At 39.2% G+C, this 22,656-nt stretch overlaps 1 protein-coding gene across 1 annotated transcript in view; it reads left to right on the forward strand.

Annotated features, from left to right (window-relative positions):
• The first annotated feature begins 2,745 nt into the window (after nucleotides 1-2,745).
• LOC123385753 overlaps nucleotides 2,746-22,656 on the forward strand; it is a 34,697-nt gene continuing 14,786 nt past the window's right edge. The window contains exons 1-3 of the mRNA XM_045058664.1: nucleotides 2,746-2,804; nucleotides 6,439-6,683; nucleotides 9,203-9,637. Of these exons, the coding sequence (XP_044914599.1) occupies nucleotides 2,746-2,804; nucleotides 6,439-6,683; nucleotides 9,203-9,637 (739 nt within the window). The remainder of the gene's footprint in view (nucleotides 2,805-6,438; nucleotides 6,684-9,202; nucleotides 9,638-22,656) is intronic.

Raw genomic sequence — 22,656 nt, forward strand, 5'->3', positions numbered from 1 at the left:
TACCAAAATTAGTGTATATTACTTTTAGAACGGACATATGGACATCAAGCCCGACGAGTTTTTTTTTTTTTTTTTTTTCTTTTCTGAAAAAGCTGTCCTGTTTTCTGGGCTGTTGTCCTGGGTGAAAAGAAAGCCTGAAGCGCCAGCTTAATAAACAGGCCTCTCATAGTTTAAGAAAGTCAGAGACCCATTGAATCTTAGGGTTGAGAGGTCACTAATGTCAAGTCAGTACCACTTTTTCCAGAACAAGAAGACAATTATTGAGTGCCTACTATGCGTAGAACCCCCTTTACAACAATTGCCTACCTGCTTTCCACAGGCAAAGTACTACTCACTGATCCCAGAGAAGAGTCAGGCACCCCCTACCTTCCATTGAAGTCCTCAGTTTTCTTCAGTATCCCCCCTCCCCTGCTCCAGATGATCTGGACTATGGCCCTTTCTGTTTCAGAGGAGATTATTTATTTACTGTTTAAATTTTTTTTAGTATTTATTTTTGAGAGAGACAGAGCCAGAGCATGAGCAGGGGAGGGGCGGAGAGAGAGGGAGACACAGAATCCGAAGCAGGCTCCAGGCTCTGAGCTGTCAGCACAGAACCTGACGTGGGGCTCGAACCCACGAGACGTGAGATCATGACCTGAACTGAAGTCAGATGCTTAACCGACTGAGCCACCCAGGCACCCCTCAGAGGAGATTATTTAATGAGAGCTTTCTGAGGGCAGGGGTGGGATCCCCAGCTGCTGGCACACAGCGAACACGTAGACCGTTGAATGAATAGGTGAATGAATAATTATTGAAGGCACTATTTTAGGTGCTCTGGAAAGACGGAAAGCAGTATGAGAAATGGTATTTTCACTTAAAGATTTTATGAATAATTGTAATGTAAAAAGCTAATTAACAGTGCATATTTAAAAACTAAAAAAGACAGCAAGTGATGTCAGATGGTTCAATGTACTTGTTAAATAAAGGGCAGCATGCAATTAATGCTTTAGGAGTTGCTGCTTTCATTGGAAATCAAAAGATACTCAGAAAAGAAGGTACCAAATGGCTCAAGTGTACCTCTTGATATGATTAAATTATGTGGTTTTATTTTATGAGTTTTAAGTCAGTCAAACAATAAACTATTAATAATTCCATCTTCTGCATACACAGATTTAAGAAATCATCAGGAAACCTTTCATGGTTTTTTGTCAGGACTAGTTTCCCAGTTAATTTATAGCTGAACAAGTGTCAGGAAATGTAATGTCTTCCTTAAAATATATGGATCCTCTCGGAGGAGTTGTGTGGCTGTTAGCCTTTATTAGTTATTGAGTTACCTACCACGTAAGTTAATACGGTCAGCTCTTCAGAAGGCTCATGACTGGTGGGAAAAAGCTTTACTCACGTTAGTAAGTGTGGGTCTCCTTTTTCAAATCCAGAAACTGCACGTACTCCTGGATGGGCAGAAATGGGCTTCCCGCTGTTGTCGCCTCTGGAGGCGGTTTACACATTACCACAGCAATGAACAAAGGAGATCCTCTCATGCAACTGTTCCCTTCACTGCGTGGATGACTTGGCAAGTTTTCTCGAAAATGTCAATTGACTTCTCTTTCTCCTTCAACACACAAGCGGGGGTGCTACAGGGAGACTTTCCAAACTTTCTATTGCACTCAATGTAAATGATGTCAAAAATTCTAATTATGTTAACATTTTATTTAATGATAGAAACACGAATTTCATTGATGCCTATTCTTTCGTCTATAAGCCACGGCCTCTTGCAGAACTATCATCTGTAGAGTTTAGCTATGTGGAATCTATACCATGGGCTTCATACTAGGATGCATAGGGTATGATGCGGGCTGGACCACGTCTGTCCATAAATATCCCCAAGTAGCGTACATGTAGGCATTTTTCACCATGCAAAAATGAAAATTATAACAAATACCATCTACCAGAAATTTAGATGCTAACTCTAAGAAGAATGTAAACATTTCAATCTGCCTAGGAAAAGGTGTCTAGCAGTCAGAGAGAGAGATTAACAAACAGAAGTTGTTTCTAGTAGAAAGTTGTAAATAATGAATTTGATGCAAAGAAGACACTGAATTACTATAAAGTAATCATCAATTATACATAAAGGTTAATATTTTATCACAGCATTTACATTAAGATGGCAGGAAGCTGGGCCCCAGGAATCCAGTGGGCTATGGGGTTCTTTGTCCACCACCTCAGTGGCTCTTGACGGTGATGCTGAGATGGTATCTCATGTCAGACTTTGGGAAAATGGGGAACTCTGGCAGCATGCAGAAGTCCTGAGAACTCAGGGGAGCACCATGGTATAGTGGGAAAATTGGTTTTAGTGGAAATCAGAGAACATCTGGAGTCCTGGGGACACTGACAAACTAGACATTCCTTCCCGGTGGAGGAAGACAAGGTTGATGAGGAGATTGGACAATGGACTACCTGAGGTCAAGATGAACATGATTCGGGGTGCCTGGGTGGCTCAGTCGGTTAAGTGTCTGACTTTGGCTCAGGTCACGACCCCGTGGTTCATGGGTTTGAGCCCTGTGTTGGGCTCTGTGCTGATAGCTTAGAGGCTGGATCCTGCTTTGGATTCTATGTCTGTCTCTCTCTGCCCCTCCCTCACTTGTGTTCTCTCTCTCTCAAAAATAAATAAACAAACATTAAAAAAATAAAAAATAAATAAAAGAAGATGAGCATGATTCAGTGCCGTCCTTGATAGGCATTTTTCCTTCGCTGAGTAGCCGCCATATGGTAGAAGGAGTAGCCCACGAACAACAGTATTTTTTCAACAGACAGAACTCAGATCAGTGAGTGGAAAATTTAAGGAGGCAGATTTTGATTTAATATTTATGTAACCTGTGTGTTGCATGTTATTTCAGGACATAGCATGATATAGTGAAGGGTCAGACCAATTTTCAAATCCTGTCTAGTTCTGATTCATGATCACAATATCTACTATTGGGGCCAGTGGTTGGCCAGACACATAGAGCAACTTGATGATTTTATGTCCTTTTTCATCCTTGCTGTAGTCTGGCCTTGTTCTCTCTCAGGAAAGAACCTCAGCCGTGGTATGCTGCCCATAGTCAACATTGTGTCTTACCCTCAGTGCAAGCTGAATTCAGTCAATGTTACCCTGTGAACTTAATGTCTCATACAGAGATTTGTTTTCTTTTCTTTTTCTTTTTCTTTCTCTCATTCTTTTTTTCTTTTCTTCAGTGTGTTACTGCTTCAAAGGACTCAGTCTATCGAGTATATCAGAGCCCACTGGGCTAGAGGGAAACATGGAAGACTGACAATGTGGTCTATTCAAAATGGCCTTACTGACACCGGGGTCAAATTTATGTTTCTTGAATCACTCTTTGATTGGTTAGCCCGACCCCACCACCTCCACTGGTTTGACAAGCACATCTGAACGAGAGGGTCGCTACAGCTCAGTTCTCAATTTTAGATTCCTGCTACATAAAGAAAATGTTTTAATAATTAGAGCTGGCCTCAAGTGGAATGACGTAGCTCAAGAAAAAATAACCTTCTTCCAAAGGAAATATGCACACAGAGGCTCAACACCCATGTGAAGGATGTGAGGGAAATAGTTCCCTGTGAAGGAAGGGCAGGAGTGGAGGCTAAGTCTCCAATAAGGTTCTTCTCATCTATAATGTTTTATGGGTCTCTGGACAATTCTGCCACTACGCTAGTACCCCTGACAGGGTAAGTAAGATGTCTACCAGCAGCAAGCGTGAGACGATCGAACAAATGTACACAGGTGCACACACAGGCTCATGGAACCCCTGTATAATGCCCTTTTGTCAAGAACCGGTTTGGTTATTTCTTTAGTTTCCTCTTAGGGATTATTTAACGCTGTTAAAAGATGTTCAGCAGCCTTTAGTACACCCAGTAACTTAAATATGGAAGGTACTAAATATGTGAATAAGTGAACCTGGAAGATTGCCACTTTCCATTCATTTACTACCATACACTACAAGGTATCTTGTTAAGAGTTCATTTGCCTTGCCTTTTCAAGTGGAAGGACGGGCTCATGGCTAACCTTCTTACTTAAGACTCTCAGGGATTCTGGCTTTTTTAGCCCAGCCTCAGAAGATGCTCGGTTAATGATTGAAGTCCACCGTTTCATCCATGACAGGTTGTAATACTCACTGTGCTAGATCTAAAATGGCTCTGCTATGATCTCTGAGACCTGGGAAGGTCATTTTTTTAATGTGAAAGAATAAGAATTTTGAGTTGTGCAGAATTTTGAAATTTTTTTCTGTACCATGCAACTCAGAAGTAAAATGGTTTAGATGAAAGTAAATGGAACAAGAAGAAAAAGGACCTTGAATTCTAGTTCTAATTCTACCAATTTCGAGCCATATGGTCTTGAACCAATTAATTAGCTTCTTTTGAATCTCTGTTTCTTCATCTGTAAATACCATTCAAATTGAGCTATAGTGGTATTATTTGCTTACTGAAGGACAAAGAGATGTTTATGTACCACACTCAAAAGGTCAAACAGATGGGATTATTTTAGATTGAAAGTGCATGTGTAGGAGTCATGCCTTTTGTGAGCCACATAAATCCCATGGGGTCTGGTAACTGGCTCTGTACGCAGCAAGAACCCAACAAGTCTTATGATGGTGATAAATATGATCCCATTAAATAAAGCCACGTTTAACACGAAGAGAAACCTGGGGCAGAAAACAAAAGAAAAATCTAGACTTCATCTCTAGGTACTTTGTGTGACTTTGGATAGGTCACTTGACCACTGTCAGATCTTTAATCAGTTCATGAAAAGAAACAAATGCTAACAAAGGGAACGAAGGTACATAACAGGAAGAGTAGAGATTATTGAGCCAGTGGGTGGGAAGCACAAAACTCTGAAATGCATGGCATCCTGGAATTCCTGGCTTCCCACATCTGTTCCCCTCAAAGGGTTAGAATTCCCATAAAAACTAGTGCCGGACAATGCTAGCGTTTATGGGAGTTGTTGAGGATACATGGTATGTTTGAATCGGGAGGAAGCTTAGAGATATTTCAGGCTAACCTCTTAATTTTATCGATGGGAAAGTAAGTCTCACAGAACTTATGTGAGTTCTTCAAAATTATGCAATTCATGAGAGGGCCAGAACCAGACATGCAAGGCTGTGAGCCACTGGGGAGTTCAACTCTCTGTTCTGACCTATTTTGCTTATTTTTCAGTTTACGTGACAGAAGGTAATTTCATTTTCTTAATATCTTAGTTTTAGATGGGCTTCTTAATGCCCTTTCATTTCTTGTCAGTAGAAACAGAATGAATCTAGAGAGGAGTTAATTTCATAAACATACTGCCAGCCAGGTGCTGGCATTGGTATCGCATTGTTGGGCACTGCTGGGCATTGGTATTGCAATCTTGCTGCAAGGTACTTGCTGCCTTTGAATGGATTGCTTCAATGGAAAGCAATGGATTGCTTGAATGGAAAATGAATCGTTCCTTCACTTTTTTGGTGTTTGGCAAGCTGCTTAGGAAAAGACAACACACTGTAAAGATACAGGCATATATAAGAAAGAGGAGTTTAATTCATGACTCCTACCTACAGTGGCCTACATGTCGCACAGGCCAAAGAACAGTTTTCTCCATCAGACATTAACTGCTGTCAATTTCTTCTTTTATGAAATAAGCAGGTTCTGTCTTAGAAGAAGACATTTTCTCTGTTAATGAGGTTTTTACTTCTTGAAATTCTTCTGCTTAAATTCGAGACTGAAGGATAGAAGGAGTGGCTTCATCGAGGGGAGGGAATGGAAATGACAGCAGGCCCTCCCTCTCTCTCCATCAGTGAATGGATGTGGAAAAGGGTTTAGAGAAAAGCGGTACTTGGGGTGCCTCAGGTGGCTCAGTCGGTTGAGCACCCAACTCTTGATTTTGGCGTAGGTCCTGATCTCACAGTTCGTGAGTTCGAGCCCCGCATCAGGCTCTGCACTGATGGTGTGGAGCCTGCTTGGGATTCTCTCTCTCTCCCTCTTTCTCTGCCCTTCTGCCTACCCCGTCTCTTAAAATAAATAAACATTTAAAAAGAAGAAGCAGAAAGCAGCACTTAGAATAGCACAGTCCAGGAAACTGGGTGTCAAAGTCACTGCCTGTGTGAGGAGAGCTGCCCATGCTTCTTATAATGTCTTTTTTGCAAATGCTTGCTTGGTTGTAAGATAAGTCAAAGAAGAGCCGGTGGTATCTCAGCTGAGAAAGAACTTGTAGTCACTTGTATAAAGTACAGCAAAGAGAACTGTCTCTTAATAATAATAAAAGATATTTTTATTTAGGTTTGGTCTAGGAAACATGCCCCCTTGAAACTCTTTTTTTTTTTCCCCAAAAAGCAAAGTGACCTGAAAAAAATCAAATGAGCAAAGTGATGGCTTTCTCTATTTAAAGCTACTGAGTTCTTACTAATCTCCATTTATATTGAACATTCCACATAGATTCCGCACAAGAGAGGAAAGATTGACTGAGTCCCATCTGACACAGGAAGATGCAGGACAGGCAAATGAAAAGTGTCCCAGGGGAGTGAATAATCTCTCCAGCCCTGGCAATGATTTGCATCTGTCCTATAGTTTGACTCTCCCAGAATCTGATTTCCAAAACAAACTAGTCTACCTCCCCAAAAAGAATACCAACTTTCCAATTGGCAATTACAAAAATGCCCCCGTCTGCGTACATCCGATGAGTGAGTGCCTAGGTTACGGAAACAGAGATACCCTCTTCCCACTGTGATGTTTGTGTTGATAGGCTCTGTTTGGAAGATTAATTCTCAATGTCATCATTCATGAATTACAGGGAATGAAAAACAAGAGGAAGGAAAGCAGTGAAGGATGTGCTAATGTTATGATGTTTTGATAATATTTTCAAACCCTAAATTCTTCTACCGATCAGACCATGTCATTTAAATTTAAGACTGTAATAACATTGGCTTACAGAAATATTTTCACTTGTGTGACTTCACCTATCCTTGATGCCAGAGTTCAAAAGTGTGTGTAAATAAGGAGGGGGCGGGGGACACTATATCACTGATCACCACTACCACCAGCAAAAGTGGCTCAAAACTGTTACCGCGGCTAAGTTGAGAATGAGCCGAGGCTTGTGAAAAATACTAATTAGTACAAAAGGGACTTTAAAAGCAGTACCTAATGAAAGAAGAGTAATGGGGCCCAGTCGTGACACAAATAGGTAACCTTAACAAATGTCACAGAGGAAGCAGAACCACTAATTGGTTCTATTGACATTTTCTCTATCAAGGATCTTCATATCGGAAAGGCATGAACATATATCACCATTATGATTGAACGAAAGCCTTAAATTGGTAATGTGATGGTAAGGACATATCTGTCTTTTAAAAATCATGTTAAGTATCTAAGTTCAGAAAAATACATTTTTAGAACACAAACATTTTTAATATTTGCTTACCCATTGTGTTTAACATGGAAAACTGTGGAAAATGGGAAGTGCCTGGCAACTCCAGAAAATTAATAGAAGATGGTGACCTTAATATAATTTTCTAAAAACTTTCTAGAAAATTATACTAGGCTTATCAGTGTGTTTTCATGCCTCGGAAGTATTGAGAGTAGAAAACAGCGATAATTAGACATCAGCCCTGACTTATTAAAATAATTCACGACAAAGTAAACTCATTGCATTTTTATAGTCTTCAGTCCTCAGTGTGGAATTTAATGCGAGATTAGGTGATACATGTAGAAATATGTGGAACTCAAGTCAGGGGAGAGCATGTTTATGTGAATTCATGAGTGGTTGAAGAACTAAGTGCATGCTAGAAGTGCCGTAAAATAATCTATGCCCGGTGGAGAGGGTCTGTCTGGGTATGCAGCCAGAGTCTGTAGTTGGATGTCTTTATTAACAAGTTCAATGAAGAAGTAGGAGTAAGTCATGCTTCGCAAGTCACTGTCATTCACCAAACTGGGCAATATACAGAGTCCACACTGTGACTGCAAGGGTGCAGGACTTGAGACTCAGAAGCGAATTTGAATTCCAGCTCCATTTCTGCCTCCAGTTGTCTGGCCCTTGACCTGCAGTTTCCTCCTTTGCAACGTAATGACCTAGTAAGGCTGTAAAGATCATATGAGTTAGTATACATAAAGTGCTGAACTTGGTGCCTGGCACAAGTGAAGGTCTTTTTCCCTTCTCTTACTCCTCCTCTCTTGCTTGGAATATAGGTTTCTAGAATAAATTTAACGGAGTCAGCCAGTGATTTGGTTTATACAGAAGTAGAGTCTTTTTTCTTTTCTTTCTTTTTTTTTTTTTGTTTAATATTTATTTTTGAGAGAGAGAGTCAGAGCTTGAGCAGAGGAGGGGCAGAGAGAGAGGAAGACACAGAATCTGAAGCAGGCTTCAGGTTCTGAGCTGTCAGCACAGAGCCCGACGCGAGACTCGAACTCACCAGTGGTGAGATCATGACTTGGGCCGAAGTTGGACGCTCAACCAACCATGCCACCAGGTGTCTCTACAGAAGTAGGGTCTTAAACAATAATCAATGTCGGTGCATAAATATCTGTATCACCCACGTGCAGAGTCAGAGATGACTTTATTGTTTGTGAAGGCTCAATTCAAATATCACTGCTAGTAGTTTCTGGCTTATTTTTTTAGTGTGTCTACTTAGCAAAAATTCATATAAAATACTTGTTATGTGCTATTTGCCCTTCTTTCTACACAAAAGTTAACATAACTTTCTTTTACAAACAGTGTCATGTACACTGTTAAGCACTTTGCTTTTCTCACCTAACAATACATTCTGGCTATTGAAGCAGATACAGTGAGAGGTTACTTTCTCTGTAATAACCCCAGTCACTCAGTCTAGGTTTTGCAGGGTCAGTAGGAGTTTGCCACACAGATGGCAGAGGGAGTGGCTTTCCAATACGAGGAAACTGGATGTGTCAGGACCCAGTTATTCAATTTGTTTGACAAGCATCAATTAGTACTTTATATGTGCCAGACCGTAGGCTGAATATTTTTTGTTCATCATGTCATGAAATTCTCATCATGACTTTATGAGGTAAATAATACCATTATGCTCATTTTACGGATGAGGAAGTTGAGGTTAGGACATCTAAATACGTCATCCGAGGTCATAAAGTTAGTAGGGAAAGTCAGCTTCAGAGTCAACGTGTTTTATTTCAGAGTCATGTTCTTAATCATACGTTTTTGGCTTCCAGACACAGGGCAGGAAATGATCAGAGAGGGTTCTAGATGTGGGGGCAGCACTGTCATTTTCTCTGGTGGTGAAGGAGCATGACGTGTTGAAGAACAGAAGCTCCCCTTCTGTTGAAGGAACTCTGAGTTGTTCCTTGCCCTGCAGGAGCAAAGTAGGAAAAGTGGCAGAAGATGGGCTGAAGGTGTTGTCAACAGCAGGGGATGGAGAACCCAGCAGTGTGCGAGCATCTTTAGCCCTCAGTGCGAAGCTCCTGGAGAAACCTGCTTTGTCGGGTCCTGAGGCTGGAACTGAGAAAGACCACGAAGCCTGCAAGGCTGCAGGCTGCACGAAGTCATTTGCCACAGGAAAACAATTCCCCCGGGAGAGTTTGGGGGTGACTGGTGTTCCTGAAGTTCACCTGGATCTGGCTCCTGCTGGCTTGGGGCAGCATACCTTTCAGCTGAATACCAGTTGTGATGGTAATGTAATCACCAAGGATCTTTATTTTCATCCCTCACTGTTCCCTTTAAATTGATTCCGGGCAGGGGTGGGGGGTTGGGGGGGTGGAGGGAGGGTGGGTGAGGAAGCTCTACCCTTTAGAGTGATTGGCAACCTCCACGAATTCCTGTGGTCATGTTTATCTGTACTTTAAGTCACTGAACATTGCCTCTTTGGAACCATTAAGATGTCCCATATCAAATTTGCTATTAGGTAAGGGGAAGTAAGGTTGGCTTCTTCGTTCTTCAGTCATGTGGTGATTTCCACTTCTCTTCCCTCTTTGGCCAACTGCAGATTCTGAATCCCTCCTAAACTGGGGGTGAGGGAAAGTAGAGAGAAAAAGGCAACGAGGAAGTCCTCACTCACCTGATACTCTCCTGATGATCATGCATCATCTTCTCTCTGAACTTGGCAGGTCGGTGAAACCATCTCATTCTATCATGGACACTTTTGTGCATTTGTAGAAGACCTTCTTCCTCACCTTGCTCCCAAATCAGTGAGGGTGTCTCACATGCACTTCTGCTTGAAAAGGCAAGTGCTGTTTGACTGAGCCTGATTCCTTACTCATCTGTATTTCCTGTGTATCCAGCATAAGCTCCAGCTCTTGCCAGCATGACAGCTTCTGGACACTCCTTCTGCAGGGATGTAGGATAGCCCTTTGCTGGCTCAGCTCTGTGCCGGCTTCCTGTGCATGGCTCCCCGCCCCCCACCCCATCCTCCCCGCATTCCTGGCCAGGATAGCAAGCCTGCTGCCCCATCTCAGTACAGTAGGCTCCTTCACGTGCCTGCAGATGACCAGCCCATCTTTGTCCTTTAGGATTTTGGATGGGAGTCAGCACCTAAACTGCCAAGGCCAAGCATTAAGTTCTTGGAGTAATCTTAATAAAGTTGCTTTTCTTCAGTGTGAGTTAGGGGCCAGCGTCTCCTATTGCTTTCTCCAGAACATTCTTCCTTCAACTATCACCTTGAAACTGTCTGACTAGATTTGAAGCTAGGGCTATCTCCTTCTCTCCTGGACCAGAGATGGGGTCGGTGTGACTCAGAACAAAGACTTCTTCAAATACATCTTCTCCTCTCCAAAAATTCTCTTCTAATCTCCAGCTCTAGACCCTTTTATACTTTAACGTGGTTGAGACATCTAAGAGTCTTCTGGAGTAGATCTTAGACTCTTACTTTGAAATATTTTTACTTCTTGGTCTATCTCCCTGTTTTGAATTGTGCCTGGGCTGAAACTCTACTTTAATATCAGATACATCATAGACATTATTACCAAAATGACATCTTTTCCCTCAGCTTCAATCAGAGTGCTCTTTTGTAGAGTACAAATATGACCACATGACTCTTCTGCTTGGAACCCCTCAGTGAGAACCCCTGCAATGAGGAAGATGGACAGCACACAAGTAGACAGCAAGTCATTACAAAATCGGATGCTCAGGCAAAGACCAAAGGTGGAAGAGGCGAGTGGGGAGGAGCCAGCCTCTCTGCCTCCCAGCCTTAGAGCAACAGCAATTAATCAACAGGGTTAAAAGCATAAACTCTGACCCCACAGTGCCTGGGTTCAAATCTCTGCTCTGCCACTTACTAGCTATTTGACCTTGTGAAGTTACTTATCCTTTTGGTAGTGCCCTGGTTTCTTCATTTGTAATGGGTCTGGTAAGAGTTTCTGCATATAATTGTTGTATTAAAGGAGTTAACTGTTTTCAAAGTGATTGGAAAAATGCCTGCTATACAGTAAGTGCTACCTAAAGTTTCCTAACTAAATATAAAATGTGCCCCACTCTCCTTTGTCTACAAGTCTTAGATCTTTGCCCTGACTGACTCAGAATTACTCTTCATTATTCAGCTTAGCTATCCATAGCCTCTTTTGAGAAGCTAAATCATCCTCAACATTCATTCAGGCATCCCTTTTATGTGCTATAAATGTATTATATACATATCAATATCACCACAATTACCCCACTGTATTGTAATTGACCTTCTCTCTCCATAAACTAGAAACACTCTGTTGAAAGCAGGGGCCATATCTTAATCATAGTTGTACAACCGGACTATTGGATACCCATTACATATGTGATGAATGGATAAATAAATGAGCGAGCCACGGAGAAATTCTGATAAGGGAAAAATTACATACTTACATTTTGATATTTTTCTTTCTATGCACGTAAGAAGAGTCTTCTCCAGTTGGTTAGAGATTTCACAGATTCTACTTGTCATCATTGTCTCACAAGTCCTTTGTAAAAGAAGGAAGTTTGGAGATTCATCTAAAATTTAGATTTACAAGTCAAGTTTGATTAATTATTCCATCTAAGTATTTCCCACTTTCATCCAATATATTGAACGTAGGATTCAATTCAACAAACATTTATTGAGGGTCTTTCTGGGCAAATCAGCATGAAATATAGAAACACAAATAAAATACCACCCCTGACATCTAAGAGCTTATAGGTTAGCAGAGAAGACGGACACACAGGGACTCAATGCCAGGTGGAATATAACAAAAGTGGAAAACTGGGGGTTCTCAAGAAGAGAGGTTTCATTTATTACAATTTCGTTTTTTAAAATGTGTTTTTTTTTAAATAGTGAAGTCTCATTTCCAATTACTTTGTTGCTTTTTGATTTGTTATTAACGTTTTTCACTTCTCAAAGTGACTATACTAACTGCACCTGAAGAACAATTTCTTAATGATATAATTCACACAGAAAGCAAAAGCCTATTTTTTTGTTTTTTCAACGTTTATTTATTTTTGGGACAGAGAGAGACAGAGCATGAACAGGGGAGGGGCAGAGAGAGAGGGAGACACAGAATCGGAAACAGGCTCCAGGCTCCGAGCCATCAGCCCAGAGCCTGACGCCGGGCTCGAACTCACGGACAGCGAGATCGTGACCTGGCTGAAGTCGGACGCTTAACCGACTGCGCCACCCAGGCGCCCCAGCAAAAGCCTATTTTACAACATGCTTTCATTTTCCTTTTTCTAAATGCAGTTTTCTCATCTTCTAAATGGGCCTAGACTAATTTGTATAGCATTTGGGGTTCCTGTACAGGATATTAATGGTGTCGTTGTAGAATTTTAGAGCTCGAAAGAAATTCAGAGGTCACTTCCCTCTCTTCTTCCTTCCTTTCTTATTTTTCTTTCTTTCTTTCTTTCTTTCTTTCTTTCTTTCTTTCTTTCTTTCTTTCCTCTTTCTCTTTTTCTCCTTTTTATTTTATTATTATATATGTGTATATATAATATATATGTATATTATATATACATATATATTATACATACATATTTATATATATATATTTTTATCCCCACAGAAATCTGAAATTGGCCCAATGTGATTAGCAAAGCTAGTTACTAGAACAGGCAAAAGAAACTCTGACATCCTGATGCCCAGTACAATTATTTTTTCCATGAATACCATGCTGCTTTTAGAATAATTTTAGACTATAGGAAATGCAGTCCTGGGGAAGATATTTATAACAAGTCTCTGGCTCATTTAGCATGCCGTTGTTTGGGATATCCAGCTGCATACTTTGTTCTTGTCGGTAATAAATTATTTCCTGGCAATTTGGTTGACAAACGGGATCCCAGCCCCAGTGATTTGCACACGTCTTTTAAAAAATGATCAGGTTAACTGTTCTAAATGGACTTTTTGTCCTTCACTTATCTTCTAGCATGAAGAGAAGGAAGATTCAAGATCTTCAATAAGAGTATAAATCACACACACAGACAGAACTCTGTTTATATAACATTTAGGGTGAAGGTACCCTTTTATGAGCTTTTGTAATCCAATGGAGATTCTCTGAAAGCCACAAAATCTCTCCTCTGCCCTGAAACTAGCTAAGTTTGCTTTTCTAACTTCCCAGTGGGCTAGGATACAAAGTATGTGGACATTTCAAATGTTTGGAAAGCAAAACAGAATCAGGAGGTGGGGGTGGGGAGGGGAATGTAGGGTGGCCAATAAGGATTCTTTTACAACTCATATTTCTCTATTGAAAACTGAGATTTCTGGTCACATCAGGGCAGAATAATTGATAGCAGCTGCAGATGGGAAGGTTTGAGCATGCATCTCCCCAGGCAATATTTTCTTTGGTATTCTCTATGGTATGCTGTAAAGTATAGCAGTTCAATATTGAACCACAGTTTCTCTAGTTCTCTTAGTAGACTAAAACCATGTATTCGTTTTTCTTCACAAAGCTTGTCTTGTTCTGTGTTCTTCTTTAGCCCATCTCTGGTGGCCATGATAGTTGTCTGTCATCAAGGTTAGTGATGTTGGGAATACCTCTGGCAACATGCAGTGAAGAAGCAGAAAGTGAATGAACACAGAATGAAGACAGGTTGGCACAATCTTGACCGCAAACTGGCCTCTTGAAGTTAAGAACCCCCTTGGCCTGATCAGTGGGAAGAAATCAGATGTAAATGAATGGTTTCTCTTTCAGCTGCCATTGTTAATAATAGCAAGAGAATGGAGAGTAGGTTGATCTTTGAGATGTTTGAAGATAATAAGCAATAAGCAAATTGGAATTTAAGAGATAATAATGACTTAAAATGGTGAAAAAGGGGCCAGTATATTTCTAAACTGATGGGTTGAAAGGAGGAAGAGGGGGATTTTTCCAGTATGGACCCTCTTAAAAGGGCACGTCTCTGATTTCTTCAGTAAAATGTTTCTTTAATACCTACCCATCTCTTTCCTTTAGTGAGGAGTTCTCATTTCAAATGCTCTTATTATGATAAATAGAATGGAAAGGGTATGAAAAGGCTATTAAAATAATTACAGAAGTTCAGGTCATAAATTATCTGTTGATTCAGGCTGTCAGCAGGTAAGTCAATTGCTTCAATGTTAAGACTAATTGGCTGGACTAGAGAATTGGCTATGAATGACTACAGACATCTGGATCAGTTGTAAGCCATCAGCTTGGCCAGTGGGATCCAACCTGCACTGAATGAATATTTGCCTCATTTGAGCAATAGACACTAAGCATTATTGAGTTACTGAAAGTTTGTGATATCAGTTTGCCACTCTGCTGCAAAGCATGATGGGATAAAATACAAGCCCTGTAACAGCATGGGATAATGGGATAAAGCTGCCAAGATCTCTCAGCTGAGAGAATATGGCCAAATCAAAAAGGTAGCTAGTGAGTTTACCATGAACTGGGTTCATCAGCTAAGTACATTATTTTCTGATTGCTATGCTCAAGAAAACTATTTAATCAGCTTTGCATGCTTTCTAAAACACCTAACCTAAAAACTATCATCCTGTCCAAACTTTTCCTTCTCTGCCCCTTGCCATAACATAAGACCAAGAATGGTTTATACTTCCATTTTGGCATGCATGTATTTATCTATCAGTGGATTGTGTGAAAAGAACCAGCAGGTTTTTAAAATGAAGAAACTTCAGAGACTAGAAAAATGTAGGGTTTAGCCAAACCTGGAAATGAAGTCAGCAGCAAGCCACCCCTCCCGTATCTTAACCCTCATATCTATTGTCCTCTTTCTGTAAACATTGCTAATTGGTTAAAAAAAACAATGAGACGAGGACAGTCAACAACATTCTGCCTTACTTATTGCGTTTGTCTCGTCACCGGTAAAACATTTTCAATGTGACAACAGGATTATTCTCTTCTAGGTAAAACTTCTAGTCCTTTACTTGAACTTCCTATAGCTTTTTACTTCAACAGAGTAATCATGTGAACTTTAAAGTTATATCAAGCCAAATATCTTACATAGTTCTGTGGTTGCCCGAAAAGGAGGTGTTCTGCAAAAATAAATTTCCTCAATATCTAAAAGTTACACTTTTTAACCTTAAAACTTAAAAAAATCTGATTATTTTCCATTTGAAAATTTCCACTTTCTTAAATATACTAAATAGCATATTAAATATAACATTTTATGACTCAGGTATAACTATAAATATACATGTACCAATGCACTTATGGCCCATTAAAAGTATGGAGAAGTTTTGCCTTTCAATAAATCTCTCTATCATCTCAAATTACTATATTTTATTTGTCTGCTTTTAGTAGTTTTTCTGTAGCTATTTATCCTTGTCATTGTTGGAGTGCTTTTTTTTTTTTTCTATCCCTTTTCCATTTACAGCTACTAATCTGCCATGGGTCTAGGAAGTACATAGCTAACATTCTTAAAATTGAAAACAGGAGAATAATGCCTTATGATGTGAATGGACTTTACCACCTGGATGTCAGGAAAATTATTTTGGTTCCCCAGAGACCTTATTTGCCTATGTAATTGAGGGACAAAAATTATTTGTTTTCAGATGACATTAGATTCCTTTTGTGGGAAAATTCTTTCATATCTGCATAACTCTACCACTAATGTTCCAAGTGCTTTGATACTCTGGTAAGTGTAGAATGAATCTGCTTATTATACTAAGGGCTCTTAAAGGCACAGAAAATGCACATCCTGGCTTATATTCGCATTTAGATATAATGGAAAGAAAACGTGTCAGAAAATAAATGCTGAAAAGGTTGAGACATAAATTTTGTGGTATATATGTTTTGTTTTAATATTAACTTAGCCATTTTAGTTAGAATAGGCCCAGTAACAATCATCTGCTTATTTGTTTCTGTTTACACATTCTAAAAGAGAACATTAAGCCAAAATTCATAGGCAGAGATAACAATAAATTAAATAAATGAAAAGTGGAGATGGACAACTTATTGACATATAGAAGGATATAAAAATCTCAAAATATTTCTGTTTTGGAGGATTCCATGAAATCTCTTACTGAGTTATTAAAAAAGTGTTTACTGACTTGATTAAACGTTTTTCCCCTTTGCAGAATAAATGAAACATTTCATGTGCATTTTTGACTTGTTCACACTTAATACAACAGTCTTTTCGTTATAACAGAACACTTTATCCAAAAATCTTAGGATGTTCCGTCAGATGTCTAAAGCATATTACAGACTTTTAACAAGCATTTGTATTCTTTTATTTCTGATCCAGGAAGCTTCTTTAAGTAGGCTACAGGTAAACTTGAACTTTAATTGCATTTTGAAATTAAGGGCACGTTCAAATGATTGGTTACTAAAGTTGAAAAACAATGTGTGAAGTACATTGCTTCCCTTTTCAAATGAAAATTTTGCAAAATCATTACTTAGAAAATTGCCCTAGAAAAATATATGTGAATTTGTATTCCTTTAACAAATTATTTTGTCAAATTGATTCCTCTTTAAGTTTACTTTATTTTTGAGTGAAAGAGAGACAGGCATGAGCAGAGGAGGGGCAGAGAGAGAAGGAGACACAGAATTAGAAGCAGGCTCCAGGTTCTGAGCTGTCAGCACAGAGCCTGACGAGGGCTCAACTCATAAACTGTGAGATCACGACCTGAGCCAAAGTCAAACGTTTAACCCACTGGGCTCCCCAGGCCCCCCAAACTGATTCTTCTTTAACATTTTCTACATTTTTCCTAAGTTGTTAAATTTTATCGATGCTGTTGACCTTGTCATATAGTTCCATTTGCCTCTGTGGGACGTGTATATGTGCCTGTGCATGTGCATGTGTGTTGTGGGTGGAATGGCTGGAATATGGAAAGTGGGTCTTGAAGGAGAAAATTGAGGTTTGGAGGTGTGTATGTACTGATGTGTTCAGGTAGCTGATGTCAACCTTGGGAGGTGATTGCCTTTGGTTTGACTGACAACCACTATTTCCCCTCCCTTCCCTTCCCTTCCCTTCCCTTCCCTTCCCTTCCCTTCCCTTCCCTTCCCTTTATTTCTTTTCTTTTTATCTAAAAAAAAAATTCCCTTACAAGTCAAGAGGTCACAGGATCAAATTAAGTACACTTGTTGGGAATTGCATTCATGTTGCAATGAACTGTGAGAATAGTGGATTTAACCAGCTGTGGAGTTAGGTCCCAATTCCTGCTTTGTCATCACATACAGTAGTTTCTTTACCTCTTTCCTGTGGCTAAAAATGAACAACAGTAAATGCAGAAACCATTGGCTCTGCATTCTGCCATCTTTCTGTGTATTATGCAACGGTTTGGCTAATTTGGCAGAAAGTTACTGAGCCTGACTCCCAGGAGAGAAGCCAATTATGTGTGTCTTATTATAATGTTCAACAAGATCAACTGCGCCTTAAATATTACAGAAGTGCTCCTTTAAGGCACTTTTTCTGACCTTTAATGCAATTCATTTTACAGAACATGAAAAACAAATCATCAGAACAAACTTCCTGAATTGTATTTGTGGGCTAATTCTCAATCTACTTATAAATATTATTAGGAGTACTGGCTAAATGCTACCACATGTTAGGGCAAATTTTTACAATCACAATGCCATATGCATTACTAAATAAATGGAGTTAGCTACATCTATCATCCTTAGTTATTTCAACTTTATATTTGTTGTGTGTTATGAAAACTATTCCCCTCTAAAGGGACACGTGCTGTGTGTAAATTATTAACTCATTAATTTCTGAGGTCCTTATGCCCCAAGGACACAACAGTTTATTTTTCTCTGGCTTGCTGGCCTCATAAATGTGGAAACCAAAAGACTTATAGCAGGAAATCAGTGCTGGAGTGAAAAATAGAATTCAGGTCTTTTAGCATTTAGTGTAGAGTTGAAGAGCTTTTGCGTAGAAGTAAATTATTGCTATTTGTGGGCATGACATCAATTAAGTTTAGGAAAATTGTTTTTGACCTACCATTATTTTTAATTATTTTAAATTGCTTTAAAGCATAAATATGACATTTTGGTTTGGGTAAAACATACTGCCCTTCAAGCAGTATCATTCAATTGTAATTCATCCTGTGAGCTTACTAGTAGACTGGGGGCAGGATAGAGTTTGATGGAGTGAACATAAGCAAGTTTGCCCCTCCAGTCATGTGCGTACCACAAGTCCAGTGGGAACCCACTGTGTGATGCTTGGTGTAAGAGGGGTCAGGCAGTGAGTAGAACCAAGAGGAACAAGCCCTGAAAGGAAAAGAGAAAGCTTATGAAGGCTTTTGGATTATAACTTTAAGAATTCTCTGGAAGCCTCTCAAGCTATTTGACATTTTCTGAAAATAAATTTCCTAGTGTATATGCTATAATGATATGCTTAATAACAGCTTGTTTTAGGATCATCTGTGAAGAATTCTTTACAAATACACTTTGAGGATATGACTATAATAATAACAAAACATAAGGTAACTGAATATAACAATAATTTGACAAACACTCATGGAGAGTTTACCAAAGCAGTCTTGACTTAAAGGGTGCCAATAAAGCCTAGGAAATAATAAGAGAAAGAAAACCCAAATGGGTGCAGTTTGTGTCTACAATAGAATACTTTAGGCAATATTTTACGTTTAAGCATTTTCGAAAGACTGACTAATTCTTTAACGTGTTTCTAAGCATTGCTGTTACTTAATTTCTGTGAGAATCAGCACCGTTGCAATCCTACTATATAAATATATTCCCAGTCACATGACTTCACAAATTAAAGGAACAAGGCAGATGACCAATGGGTAGGGCATAAAGAGAACTGAGTAGTTTTACACTGGGGAGATCGAGGTAGAGAAAAAAAAATAGGAAATATATTTTTCTTTTCTTTTTTTTAAATTTATTTTTGAGACAGAGAGAGACAGAGCATGAGCAGGGGAGGGGCAGAAAGAGAGGGAGACACAGAATCTGAAGCAGGCTCTAGGCTCTGAGCTGTCAGCACAGAGCCTGACACTGGGCTCGAACTCATGGACCGCGAGATCATGACCCGAGCCAAAGTCGGGTGCCCAACCGACTGAGCCACCCAGGTGCCCCTAAACCATATTTTTCTTAAAGTTGTTTTTTCCTTTATATCTATAGATTTGGCATCTCAATTGTGAAAATTAATAGACATTCATAATTATGAGAACATTTAATCCATAAGCGGTCCTATCCATAGTAGAATGCAGCTATTGATTGTTTTCTAGAGAAGCTAGGTTTAGTCAGTTAAAGCCTATTTGGGGATGGGTGACAGGATTAGGGGTAGATGAGCGGTGAGGGGTATATAGAGGGATTAATGAGTGATGTTCTTGGTTCCAGTGGTTCTCCATACTGGCTATTCATGAAAATCACCTGAGAAGCTTTAAAAAAGTACTGATGTCTGCCATACCTTTTTCCCCATTTCCTCCCCTTCCCCCAGCCCCACAACAGCCTCACCCAATTATACTCTGATTCAGTTGAGATTGGAAGGCAAAATACCATCGTTGCGCAAGAATGAAGGAGCAACCTCTGGTCTGGTGACTAGCACTGGAGATTACCTAGGAATAGTGATGGAAGGAAGAACCATGGAGAAAATTAGAATATGGAGGGGACCAAGATAGAAAAGATAATGGATTGACAGAAACAATGAAAAAGAAGTATGCCATTCATGGACAAATATGGCCAAGGAATTCAATTAAAGTGAATAGAACGTGAGGTACCTGCGTGGCCCAGTTAAGCATCAGACTCTTGATTTCTGCTCAGGGCTTGATCTCAAGGTTGTGAGATCGATCCCCACCTCTGGCTCCGAGCTGGGTGTGGAGCCTGTTTGAGATTTTCTCTCTCCCTTTCCCTCTGCCCCTCACTTGCTCTCGCTTTCTCGCTCTCCCTCTCAAAAAAGAAAAAAAAAAGAAAGAAAGAAAAGAAAAAAAGATGAATAGAACGTAAGTGAATATTTCTAAGAGACATATTCTTTTCTGTGTATGGATGTAAAATAGATAATTGGTATTTCTAGATTAGTCTCCCCCAAGCCAACTTTTTCACACTAATTGCCAGCAACTGCTAACAACTTCTGCTACGCATTCAGTTAGAAGTCTCTGAAATTGGTACCAGACAAAGCAAGCCCTCAGGCATTCTCAGCGGGCCACAGTATTCTGGATCAATTAAGTAAGGAAGGAACAAAAGGACTAAATTGGTAAACCATTGGTAAGACTGAGCCTATCTATGAGGTTTCTATCCCGAAACAGAAATAGCTCAAGAGTTATGCAATTTGTGTGAGGTTTCTGAGGAATCTTTATTTTGCAAGATTTGTAACACTATGTTATTTTGGCTGAGGCTACCATAAAAACAAAGTCATTTCAAACAGTGCAGTGAAAATCTTTGTCCTTTTTCTGTGTCGAGCATAGGGAACTACCCATCATTCTACAAATATCTGAGGCCAAACTACCTTTGCTGTTGTTTTTTTTTCCTCTTTTTGGATTGTCTTTGCCCCTTCAATATCATCTTTAAAATCGTACCCCAAAAAGCACAGTCTCTGTAAATCTTCCTGTAGTTGATGGAAACAATATTCAGGTATGCTCTCATCCAGAACACACACACATCTTTAATACGAGTTTTGTGTTTTTCTGTTTACTCATCTGTCCCTCCTTCTGGATGGACTGAGAGTAATTCAGGGAGGATTTATAGCCAGTGTCTTGCAGAGTGTCTGTTTTTAATTGCGTTGGAAAGCTAACCCTTCTGTTGGGAAACTAGAACCCCTAATGAGAGCTCAACAAATACTTGTTGCATTAAATCGACACCCTTCGCCTACTTGGAAATTTTCCCTTTGGCCAGTCCCGTTGAAGCAACTTTAGTTATGTCAGTGGAGCCTGTCTTGTGCTGTGTTTTTTGTGAGTGTATTCATCAGCCTCCAGGGGTGTATGAATCAACTCAAGATATATGAAAAATTTTCTTGTTTGTACAGCACATACATTTGAAGGAAGGGGAAAAAGGGTCTATAACTTTATTAGATTCCTAAAGTGGTCTAAGGCCCCAAACAGATGATAAAACGCCATCATAAACAATGAAAAACTAAAGGCTTTCTCAGTGAATTCTGAAATAAGGAGAGAATAACCATTGTTATGACTGCATCCTTATTGGAAAATAACAGGCAAACTGTATTACCTGTGGCATTATGGTAGTTTACCTAAGAGCAAAATCAAAATACAAAAACTGAAACCAAATGAAACTTTACTAAAGCTCATAGAGTTTAGGAAAGCAGCTAGAAATAAAACAGGAATCCAAACATGAATAGGTTTATATGAATAGGTTTATATGAATAGGTATATTAGGAAAATCACTTGAAAATATAATGAAAGAAAAATCCCAGTTCATCAACAATAAAATATATATGATACATAGAAATTTAATAAGAAATTTGCAAGGTCTCTATCAGGAAAATAATATGGCTTTGCTGAAAGACATAAAGAAGACCTAATAAAGCTGTCCCATATTCCTTGGTAAGATGACACAAATACTGTAAAGATTCCGAGTAAATATGTGGAAACAACCTCAGCATAGCTAAAAATGCAAATTTACACAATAATGAGATATATTTTATCTTTCAGATTAGCAAAACTTAAAAATAAAGTGGAGTGGCATTTTTTCTCATACGTTGTAGATAGGAATGTACATTGTTGCAACATTTTTGGAGGTAACTTGGAAATAGGTAGCAATATTTTAACTTTAGCTCCTTAGTTCCGTTTTTAGAAATCTATCCTCTGGAAATATCCAACCAGATGACTGTAACATTGATATATCAGAAACTTTGAAAACATTTGTCCATAAGAATTGGTTAAAAAATTACTTTCCATCAATGTATTGGATTTCAGCAAAATACTGGACAGACATCAAAAGAATGTGGCAGTTCTATACATCAAACAAAAACATTGTCCTTTATATATTGACAAGTGTACAAAGCAAGTTGAAACACACTGTTTGACATGGCTCTATTTTTGTTTTTCAATAAAAAAAACCGTGTGTGTGTGTGTGTGTGTGTGTGTGTGTGTGTGTGTTTGCGTGTTAAAAATGCATGGAAAGAGTCCAGTAGGGAATAGACCAAACGGCGGCCATCTCTGCAAGTAAAATTTAAGGGATTTTTCTCTTTTGACCTTGCCCATTGCCACAACTCTTCAAGATTTTCATAATGATAATTTATTATTTTTTTTTAAATCAGAAACAAACATGACTCTATATATGTGTGTGAATATAAATTCTTTAGGCTTTCATCTTAGGATTGTTGTGGCTTTATCTTTATTTTCCCCACGCTTAAACTTCAGGACACAGCCCTTT

Source organism: Felis catus, chromosome B2 (assembly GCF_018350175.1).
Source record: "Felis catus isolate Fca126 chromosome B2, F.catus_Fca126_mat1.0, whole genome shotgun sequence".
Classification (NCBI taxonomy): Eukaryota; Metazoa; Chordata; class Mammalia; order Carnivora; family Felidae; genus Felis; species Felis catus.